This window comes from Halichondria panicea, chromosome 1 (assembly GCF_963675165.1).
Source record: "Halichondria panicea chromosome 1, odHalPani1.1, whole genome shotgun sequence".
Lineage (NCBI taxonomy): Eukaryota > Metazoa > Porifera > Demospongiae > Suberitida > Halichondriidae > Halichondria > Halichondria panicea.
In genome coordinates, this window is record NC_087377.1 from 10,245,620 (window position 1) to 10,256,544 (window position 10,925).

Sequence of the window (10,925 nt, forward strand, 5' to 3'; positions counted from 1 at the left end):
GAATAGAGGTTTAAAAACGTACTAACCACATCCCTACACTATAGAAAGCAATACCGGAAGTAAACAAATAATTCACAAGTTAATTTTTATTATGCAAATCTTTGATTGGATCACTCCGGCCTGCTGCATGTTCTTCAACTGCTTCGATACTTCGCGTCGTACAGCCAGTGGCATCCGTCTAGCCGGTACCCTCCTGGGTGGGGAATCACCGGTATCAATCACCATCTCCGTCAGATCTGTCTCTCCTCTCTCTCCTTCCTCCATCAATCCGTGTAAATGAAAACATCTCGCTATATATACGATATCAGTTCAATAATCTCACATGTGCCGCCCTCAAATGATTGAAGTGTCATGACGATTAATGACGCATGGACTTCATGTACATGTATAATTATACGTGCAGCTATTTTCGTGAGAAGGGGCAATGCTATAACTAATGTATCTGCATGCATGCGATGCTTTCTATTACATCATTGTATTGCGCATTTAATCTCACTGTGTAATGATACCATTGTGTAGGTGAATGAATAAGCTACAAACATAATTATTTTCTAGTTGTATACATGTAATGGGAAATCATTAATTTTAGGTGAATACGAGAGTGATCGTAAAAAATTTATGTGATAAAAATGCATTGAATTCTATCGAATTTCGTCAGACGTGTGTATATGCATGAAAAAAATGAGATTGAAGCATCTTGGTCTATCTAAGTTTTTGCTCGATAGTATATAGCTATTTGTTAGTTTTTCCAATTAGTTTGAATCATCATTACACACACTGTTAGCTGGCACCGGCATATAGAGATCATGATGCCTTTCATGGATGCCTGCCTGGTGGGTTTGGTGACTGACTCTATAAGCCATGCACGTGCAACTGAACCAGGAATGCAAGCAAATGTACAATGAAATTATGCTACAGCATACAAACAAATAAAACAAATCTAAGAGCGTCAGCAGAAGGTAAAACTGATAGTGGAAACATTGAGTATATGAGCCAACTATTGAACAGTACTCGACTGACTCACTGCTTGAAACTATGTACATGTCCATAGGCAAGGTTCTCTTGAGTGTGGGGGTCTGGTTTAGTGCTTTCTTGTACTCCAGGTGGTGGTCTCATTTCAGTTTCAGCTTTCAGAATGATCTTCTCAGACCTCCTGCACTTGTTCACAGCCAGCACACTGAGGACACCAATGGAGACTCCAACAACCAGAGTTAACAAGATTGTCAGGATAATGGCCAGTATCAGTCTATCGTCAATCGACAGGCCTTCATTTTTAATAATTCTTGACGAAACATTGGAAGCTGAAAATAAAGAATGTTCGACTTGTGTACATGTAAATGCAACTTACTGAAATTGGTTGATTCAGTGAAAATACTTTCCCCACCAGCAGTGCTTAAGTAGACGTAAACAGAGTATTCTTTTTGTGCTGAGAAACTGAGGCGGGGATGATACGACATTGTGCTGATAAGAATTTCCACTGGTGAATCTTGAATCTCGAGTTGGTCACTGATAATCACTGTTTGATGTTTTCCGTTGATTTCTCCCTCAATAAAGAGTGTGTAATTCAAGGTTTGGTATGGGCACAGAGAAGGTGTCTGTAGTGCAATGTGAGCAATGTGAAAGTATGGTGTCAGTCTAACTCTTACCTTGAGACTGATTTCAGCTCTTGGTTCAAGTTCAGCATTAAAGAGTACAAAAACTTGTACTGTAGAATTGTAAGACGTCAGACCTATAGAGCGGAGAAAATGTTCTCGACAATAATATATATACGTAGCAAGTGATTAGCAAACCGTTCGTTTTAGGGAGACCTCCTGTGATGCTTCCCTGTTCACCTTCACCGAGCTCATTGACAGCACTAACAAAAAATATCAGCTCTTCACACTCTTCTAGAAAAGTACCAAGAAGGAGGCTTGCTTGTTGTACTTGAATCCTGATGCTCGTATCACTAATTGTTTCATTAAGCAGTCGTTCCAATCCATTTGAGCGAAGAAGTGTTACTCTGTATCCAGTGATTGGGTGCTCTGGCCATGAAAACACTGGATTCCATCTTACAATCAGAATCTTGTCAACCACTTCCAGCACAGGATTAGGAGCTTGGAGTGGACCTATATATGACGGTAAAGATTGTAGAAAAGAATTATCACAATTTAGCTCACCCATCACAATGATTGTTGTTAAGTTGCTCATTAACACAGTTGATGCGGCACTAGCAGTGCAAATGACGTTTGTATTGTTAATAGAAGATGTAGCAGTTGCATTCATAGTATGAGGCAACAAAAGACGTCCATATTGTGGTGAGTATATTTTTTCAGGGCCTACTATGAAACTTTCTTCGTTACTGTCCGGCTCAATCTTCCAACTTGGGGGGCTTAATCCTGTTAGTCCAGTATATACACAGCACAGAAAGGATAAATCAGTTCCTTCAGCAACTCTTGCACCAGGTGTGACGATAACATAGACGCCTTCCTGAACATTGCTACCAACCTCCGTCAAATTCAGTGCTGAGACGCAAGGATTTCTAATATCCTGAGCACCACAAGTAGAGAGAGCTCTCAGCAAGATGAATGTGATGCATAGCCTGACCATTGACCTAAAGTTGAAAAGCTGTTCCATCTCAACCATCTTAGACACTCTGCTGGGCACACTACACTGACATTTCAAGGTAAAATATAAACTAGCTAACTTCCTGCCCCACAGCTAGCTAGCCATGACAGCCGGCCGGCCCTCTGTACAGCCCCTTCTGGCCAAATTGTTGCAACAACAAAGGAGCGTGCTATCAACTTGTCAATGTTGATATTGGATTCTGTGGTAGATTGGATGTGGATGGTGTTATGAATGCGATTATCCTTTGAAGTTTTGCTGAGCTATTCAATTAGACTACTATATAGCTAGGACACTTTAGGCAGCTATACAACATGTAAGACAGTATAGTATTATTGGTAGCCATATTTTCAAAGATGAAGCAGTAAGTATTTGCAAGTGTGTACACCACAAGTCGACACATGCAGTACAATATAGGCAGCTTAGTTGACCCATGGAAGAGAGGAGTCCATGCACGTGATTATTCCTTGGCTTTACATTGGGGGGTGGGGCCTATTCCTTTTTTCTTCCATATAGTTGAAGCATGTATAAAAATAATGAGCACGATGTAATTATTGATGAACACATGTAAGTGCTATACGACTGTTAGTTGACGTGGCTCTCGCTATTAAAGAGCCAGCTCAATTGAAATGTGACTATTCTTCAGCGCATTGTGGGTGTGGGAGCGTGTGCCACGAATGCATACAAGTGATGATCGCAGGAGTGAAAATGAGAGCCTGCAGCAAATCCAATTGATCATTTTGGAGTACAGGGTGGTGTCTTTCTTTATAGACGCGAGTGATGCTACCAAATATATGGCTCTTGTTAGATCTTGAGAAGCATACGAGAAGCATACACGTGTCCCTCGTGGGAAATAGATTAATGTCTGAGTGACCTCACCAAAACACTGAAATCGTACAAGTGATAATTTGTGTATCTACAGCTGTGCTAACCTGTTCGTTACCTAGTAACCAAAAAGTTTGGGAGGTATAATGTGCTTCAAATATCTCCCTTGCTCATGCAAATAGTAACAATAATTTAAGGAGTTGTGCTAACTGTAAGCCCCTGTGCATGAGTAGTAAACCTGCACATTCGTACATGCACCATCGCCACCGTTCAGCTTGTGCAGAGTATGTTAATCTGGAGGAGATTCCTAATCTATCTTGAATGGCAACTGTACACATGTCATCTGTATTGTCTAGTTCATTCAAGTGGACAATAGGAAGTAAATAGGAATGTGTGCATGGAATAAACAGTACACATGACGTCATGCAAATTGTAGAACTAGAAAATTTTACATCCTGTTTAATAGACATTAGGAAGGAAAGAGATAGAAGCTCCCAATGGCAGAATTAGAAGCTTTCTACTGTAGATCTATACATCTCTGCATGATTATATTATGTTGCTTTCTTCTCATGAGGACTGATGCTCAACCTACCAATCCTTGCATCTCAGCGTTGAACTTGGAAGACGGTGGCAATGCTCAAGAAGGAATCATGGTTTTCATCACACCTGGTGCAAAAGTTGCTCAAGGAACTGATCTATCACTTCTCTGCTGTCTGTACAGTAGTCTAGATGGATTGAGCTTCCCTGATTGGACATTTGAGCCGGCCAACAATAGAGAGACTTTCAATCTTTCAATGTATATAGGCCCTGAAGTATCTACTCATCCATACAATGGGAAGAGTTTGCTGTATCGAACCATGAGTGTAACTGCTACAGAACGTATTAACAATACCATGGTCAAATGTGCAACGCCTGAACTTCAAGGTGCTTGGAACACAATTATTGTGATGGGTGAGTTTAATTACTCTAACAATGGATTTTTTTTATGTTTGTTATTCCCTATAGGTCCACCCCCACCTCCCAATCCCGTGTTGGTCATCCAAGACACCCTTATTATAAGATGGGATCCAGTGTTTTCATGGCCTGAGTACCCAGTCACTGGATACAGAGTAATGCTACTTCGATCCAATGGACAGAAACTGCTTGATCAAAGATTAAACAGTACAAGCATCAGTATTTCACTACAACAAGCCAGTCTGTTTGGAGTCTTTCTAGAAGAGTGTGAAGAGCTGGTGTTTTCTGTTAGTGCTACCAATGATCTCGGTGAAGGAGAACAGGGAAGCATCACAGGAGGTCTCCCTAAAGCAAACGGTTTGCTAATCACTTGATTAATATTGTTAAGAACATTTTCTCCACTCTATAGGTCTGACGTCCTACAATTCTACAGTACAAGTTGTTGTACTCTTTAATCCTGAACTTGAACCAAGAGCTGAAATCAGTCTCAAGGTAAGAGTTAGACTGACACCTTTCACATTGCTCACATTGCACTACAGACACCTTCTCTGTGCCCATACCAAACCTTGAATTACACACTCTTTAATATTATTGAGGGAGAAATCAACGGAAAACATCAAACAGTGATTATCAGTGACCAACTCAAGATTCAAGATTCACCAGTTAAAATTCTTATCAGCACAATGTCGTATCCCCGCCTCAGTTTTCAGCACAAAAAGAATACACTGTTTACGTCTACTTAAGCACTGCTGGTGGGGGAAAGTCTTTTCACTGAATCAACCAATTTCAGTAAGTTGCATTTACATGTACACAAGTCGAACATTCTTTATTTTCAGCTTCCAATGTTTTGTCAAGAATTATTGAAATTGAAGGCCTGTCGATTGACGATAGACTGATACTGGCCATTATCCTGACGATCTTGTTAACTCTGGTTGTTGGAGTCTCCATTGGTGTCTTCAGTGTGCTGGCTGTGAAAAAGTGCAGGAGGTCTGAGAAGATCATTCTGAAAGCTGAAACTGAAATGAGACCACCACCTGGAGTACAAGAAAGCACTAAACCACAAGAGAACCTTGCCTATGGTCATGGACATGTACATAGTTTCAAGCAATGAGTCAGTCGAGTGCTGTTTTGGTAATTGGCTCATATACTCAATGTTTCCATAAAAAATTACTATCAGTTTTACCTTCTGCTGACGCTCCTAGATATACAAAGTGCAGTTTTATTTGTTTGTACGCTGTAGCATATTTTCATTTGTACATTTTGCTTGCATTCCCGGTTCAGTTGCACGTGCATGGCTTATAGAGTCAGTAACCGAACCCACCAGGCATCATGATCTCTATGCTGGTGCCAGCTAACAGTGCATGTAATGCACGAATATGATTGATTGCAAATGGCTATACTATCGAACGAAAACTTGGATAGATCAAGACGCTTCCAGTCCGACCTGTGTTCGCTTGAAAAAACTAGCAGTTTGGTTTACGCAAGAAGGTATCGATCCTTGTTTGTTGCATACACAAACTATAGAGCTAACTGACACGAGCTGAGTACAATGTAGACGGAGTACTGAGAGCACTAGCAGGCCAATTTTTCTCGGAAGGGAGAAGCTAGGTTCAGTTAGGGGGGAAAACGGCCTGTTGTCTGACTCTGTCGTATACCATAGATATAAGAAGGGAGAGGGATATTGTAAATGCAATGTAAATAGTATTGACGATCCGTGTTTCGATCAACGTTTTGTTCTTTATTTCCTCCAGCCCATGCTTCTAGCTAGTCTCGCAAGCCCTGCCCCTTCACTCACTCAGGATCTGGCAACAGTGTGCATGTGGAGTTGTCCCAGTGGAATTTAATTACATATTCACTCTTCAACGCCCACTCTATATTGGGCATGGCAGCTTAGCTGCTCAACCTATCAGCTAGCCTCAATCCCAGGCCGAGTTTTCGCTTATAAAAAAATTATAATGGTTAGGCGAACAATTAGGCCTGGTAATAGCTGTCTGCGCATGCATTAAATTTTCCTCATATTTGTGGTCGGTAAAAGTAAACCAATAATTGAACTTTGTACATAGAACATTCACAAAGTGCATGAGTGCCGTATAGTGGGTATATTTTGAGGGTATAAATTTTCACGGATTTAGAATAGCAGCCTTTTTGCAGCATGCATGCATGCGATATTAAATTTGCGGTACATGCTTAATCCGCGAAAACAACAAACATTTATACCCTCGAAATATACCTATTATAGAATACGGTATACAAAAGATGCACATAATAAGAAGCTGCTTCACAAGGGGAGTTGCTGGTTGTGCTGCAGCACGATTATAGTGACCCTGGAAAACTTCAGGATGATTGAATGCCTTCTTTTCAAGAAGGTTTAGCAGGCTGCTGGACCTCTCTGATTCTAGGCCCCTATTCGTAACTCAGGTAAACCTTGCTTTAAGTAACAAGTAAAACCAAAGACAAAAAGAAGGTTTAAACCCTTTCCTCACACTGTCCAGTCACGTCCGTTAGTATAGCCAAGAGGAGCACTGTTGGGATAGCTGGATATTAGCCATTGCTCTTGTGCAGAGAAGTAGACATTCTATAATACGTGTACAGTATAGACTCCCGCTATTCCGGCTCCCTGAAGTACGGCCACCTCGATATACCGGCCATTTGGCTTGGCACGGAATGCTAGCTATAAAAAAAATTATGTTTACTGCACAAAACTCACCCTGAAGTACGGCCACTCGCTATTCCGTTTACCAGCCAGTGCTGGCTGTCCCAAACTAGTTGGGCGGAGCCCGACCGTCCCTGACGGGAGGTCGGGTTGCAAGCCTATCTGGGATTTGTTCTAGCGCCACTATAGTGGGGCCTTATGAGATTGCAGCATTTTTCACGTGGCTTGGTTACACTTCCGCTTGCATCTAGTTGCAAAACCGCATGCAGTATTGCTGTGCCATCCTTGTGGTTTACACGTCATCAAGTCGGTTAACACCCACTTGAGAATAATAATATTCATAGCAGTACTACATAATGCGCAGAACAAATCCCAGATAGGCTTGCAACCCGACCTCACTCCCGTCAGGGACGGTCGGGCTCCGCCCAACTAGTCCCAAACAGGGTTTTCAATGTAATTTTATACGTGTATTACGGCCGGATATGACGTTTTGGGTGTGGTTTAGCAAATAAAATTGAATTACACTTAAACGAGCATGCTGACTATAAAAGGGCGTGCCGTGGGCAGCTCTGACCGGAAGCAACCAAAAAATGACAAAATGGCAACAATGAATATTCTTGAGTCTTGAAAAAGACGCCCTTGACAGTTATAATGCACATTCTTTACATTTTTATATTCTTCTTTTGATACGCCTTCTTCCGCTCTCTCACGAGATAGACACAAACTAAAAACAAAAAATGGCTGTCAAAAGTTTATTTCAAGACTGAAGTCTGTTCTCAACCTCAAAAGAAGCCAACTGGAGGTTCCACAGGAGCTGAAGTTCGAGACTGAAGATACCAAGCAAGTCTTTGTAGGTATAATTGACAGTGCTAAGCGTTATCTCTGGCAAGAGATGCATTGGCCCAACGTAAGGATCTGACAAACTGATGCTGTTGTTGAAGATGTGGACATAAATAACTCAAGTAAGTAGTCCATAGGTCTATAGTAAAAGTACTAGTCTAGTATAAAGTAATGTGACTTCATCAACCTGCGAACGCTTTTTCGCTTCTTAGCTTGTTGTTCATTTTTCATGGATAAAGTAACGAAGAGGAGAGTTGAAAGTCTGTAGGGAAAGACCTTTGTATAATATCTATTTGCAGTTTGTTCGTTCATATATACAGTCATGCCTCAGTTGGGCATGCACAAGGTATACGGTAGTGTGTCTGTGTGTGTGTAGATCGACTGTTACAGCTGCTCGATGATAAATGAAGCTCGAAGAATTTCTGTATAATTATTGTAGGCTGCTAATCATAATTATTTCTTGAATTGCAATTAGTTGGGTTTGCAAAATAATACTTACGGTTATGTTTGCTTACTTTGAAAGCTAGTACAACTTGTGTGTAGCAAAATAGGGGAATAACGAGAAATAAAAAGAATTAAGCATTATCCACCAGGGCCGATGAATCCATCTAAAATGTTGTAAATTATATGTGCAGTGTATTCATTAATAATGGTACTGCATGTAGCTTCATTGCCCTTTCAGTAACATTCATTTTTTTCTCAGGTCGCGTTGAAGGACGCTTTGAAGGACTGCGACTGCCTTTGCTTGTTGACAGTCTCCCTGGATACATCATCAACCTATGTATAAAATGTAAGTATTACTTCTGTATCAAGCATATATCCCTAGCTCTTTGCTGGGGGGAGGAGAGCCTCACTATCTGGTGGCATGCACTCCACTTGCCCTATTAAAATGGTAGTAAAGAATTTGTTTGATATAGATGTACTGATATTCATATAAATCCTTTTCAGAATCAAACTTTCGGTGAATTTCCACAATGGCACAGTTTCAATGCCGTCTATTATGCAAGAAAGCAAGCTTCCTAACTCTTCCACAACGTGCCCTGGAGTATGCTCACTGTAGCTGACTTGGAGCTGAAAAGATTCCTTTATTGTGCATTGCCTTTTGCTGTATATACATAAAGTATTTGTCAGCCATTTATTTTATTTTTTTGTTTTTTGTTTCTGCTTCTGGTAAAAAAGAAAAACTACCAAGAATGTATTTCCCTTCCCTTTGTGTATATTTTTTAGTGTTCACAGTGTGTAGTGAGTGGGTTCTGAGCGATTTTGCGCAAGAGAAAAAACAGCTCGTTACTAAGGCTTGAATGAAAATTTAGGGGTCAAAGGTTGCGCCCACGGCAGCTCTTTTTATACTCAAAACTCGCTCCGAGTTCCGGAAGTTGCTAATCCGGTAATTAAAGCCAACATGCTCGTTTAAATAGAGAACAAAATGATTCATTATCCTACATTATCCTCGAGACAAGAACCGCAAAAGTAGTCATTAGATTCGAGGTAAGGTCGTTATTAAGCCGCCGCTATTTTCTGAGCTGCAGCCACCTCGCTATTCCGGCCAAGCTGCATGGTCCCAAGGGTGACCGGATTAACGAGAGTCTACTGTACATATTAAATTTATCGTATTAAACAGGTTATAGTATCATTGTCGATCCCTCTGTTCGAGCTGATGATGGCAGCACCAAATCTTCTAGCTCACACTCTTCCCTTGATCCACCATTTAATACTTTAGATAGATCAATGGGGTGAAACTACCTAGATCTTGCCAAACAAAAAGCATAGCTTTCTGGGGTGGGTGGGGCTTATTGCTGACTCAGCACTTTACTTTTGTCAGGCACAAACTACTCTAGCTCAGCTTTGCAAGATTTACTGACTTTGCAATTGCTCCACCATGTACTATACTCTATCTAGATTGAGCCCAGTATGTGTCAGTAATAACTCTAGCTGTGTATAGTTCTGGCAAAAACGGAAATAGATTACACTTGCCGAAAATCAAATTGTTGGACAGTAACGGTTTTTTCTAGTGATCATGCACGGCTCCGACTGAAAGCGACTTGGCCCATCCAAATTTTTGCTGATTAGTAGTCCCATAGCCATCTGTTAGTGTGTGCAGTTAATTAGAATCAATATCGTTTTGTTCGTGCATTATACGCACTTTTAGCTGACGATTATATTGACGTCTGACGAAACTCGGTAGATAAGTCTACTCTATAGTGTACGAATATCTATTGTAAATACGACTATAACATGTAGCTGTATAGCTGTATAGTGATTATTTGTTTGCTATAATAACGCAGCGACTTTAACAAAATAGCTTTTGTGCATGCACAGAATACCATATTGTATGTCACATGTACTGACTGCCTCCTATCCACTATATACAGGTGATGGCATGCTGATATGCTTAACAAGAAGATGAATGTGATGGTATACCTTTGCAAGCAAAATGTTGTGCCTTCAGCACCCTCCTATGCATTTCCTAGAAACGCCACTGACACATGCAGACACACAGACATCTATCGTATTAATTATATCTATACATCACTGCGTATGCGCATAACTATATATATACAGTGTATACCCAGCACCACATTCAACGTGCAATATAATGGTATCCTGATGTTCATTAATTTGTGAGACACCTGCATGCTTGAAAAGCATCATAGCTGACATTATACATGACACATTGTATGGAATTCCAAAGTGGACAAGATTCGATACTGGATTGTCAAATTCGTTGACTCACAAAAACATATGTTTATGGCTCCATATAATTAATTTTCACTCAACATTAAAAACCAAGTTTGGGACATGCAGCCAGTGCTGGGCCAGTATACGGGATAGCGAGTGACCGCATTTCAGGGCGAGTTTTGTGCAGTAAAAATCTAGCCAGTAATCTGTGCCAAATCAAATGGCTGCAGTGGTATATATCGAGGTGGCCGGATTAACGAGAGTTAAACTGTAGTCCTATATATAATTATACACACAAAACTTGTGAGTTCTTATACATGTATATTATGTATACTAGCACCCTAGCTCATGAATTGATTCGAATCCTTATAAT

At 40.6% G+C, this 10,925-nt stretch overlaps 2 protein-coding genes and 1 long non-coding RNA gene across 3 annotated transcripts; 2 read left to right on the forward strand and 1 right to left on the reverse strand.

Annotated features, from left to right (window-relative positions):
* Positions 1–879: 879 nt before the first annotated feature.
* LOC135345156 (uncharacterized) lies at positions 880–2,769 on the reverse strand. Its single transcript, XM_064542522.1, has 5 exons — positions 2,157–2,769; positions 1,791–2,105; positions 1,647–1,729; positions 1,349–1,595; positions 880–1,301 (listed from the first exon to the last, which is right to left on the reverse strand). Exons 1-5 carry the CDS (start codon positions 2,620–2,622, stop codon positions 1,021–1,023), a joined length of 1,392 nt encoding a protein of 463 aa, XP_064398592.1. The 5' UTR covers positions 2,623–2,769; the 3' UTR covers positions 880–1,020.
* A 1,104-nt stretch (positions 2,770–3,873) lies between these two features.
* On the forward strand, positions 3,874–5,670 carry LOC135345167 (uncharacterized). The gene is made up of 5 exons (XM_064542533.1): positions 3,874–4,377; positions 4,432–4,737; positions 4,790–4,872; positions 4,920–5,169; positions 5,217–5,670. The coding sequence occupies exons 1-4, from the start codon at positions 3,924–3,926 to the stop codon at positions 5,121–5,123; spliced, it is 1,047 nt and encodes a 348-aa protein (XP_064398603.1). The 5' UTR covers positions 3,874–3,923; the 3' UTR covers positions 5,124–5,169; positions 5,217–5,670.
* Positions 5,671–7,744: 2,074 nt separating this feature from the next.
* Positions 7,745–9,111, forward strand: LOC135345285 (uncharacterized). Its single transcript, XR_010397670.1, has 3 exons — positions 7,745–7,995; positions 8,577–8,663; positions 8,822–9,111. It is a non-coding gene; the product is annotated as an uncharacterized LOC135345285 (long non-coding RNA).
* The last annotated feature ends 1,814 nt before the right edge of the window (positions 9,112–10,925 follow it).

Bases quoted from the DNA above. Each gene is read 5' to 3' on its own strand.
- LOC135345156 (XM_064542522.1), bottom strand. From the start codon at position 2,622: ATGGTTGAGATGGAACAGCTTTTCAACTTTAGGTCAATGGTCAGGCTA. The intron at 2,106-2,156 runs GTGAGCTAAATT...CGTCATATATAG, and splicing joins AACAACAATCATTGTGATGG to GTCCACTCCAAGCTCCTAAT. The intron at 1,596-1,646 runs GTAAGAGTTAGA...ATTGCACTACAG, and splicing joins GAGCTGAAATCAGTCTCAAG to ACACCTTCTCTGTGCCCATA.
- LOC135345167 (XM_064542533.1), top strand. From the start codon at position 3,924: ATGGCAGAATTAGAAGCTTTCTACTGTAGATCTATACATCTCTGCATG. The intron at 4,738-4,789 runs GTTTGCTAATCA...TCCACTCTATAG, and splicing joins AGGTCTCCCTAAAGCAAACG to GTCTGACGTCCTACAATTCT. The intron at 4,873-4,919 runs GTAAGAGTTAGA...ATTGCACTACAG, and splicing joins GAGCTGAAATCAGTCTCAAG to ACACCTTCTCTGTGCCCATA.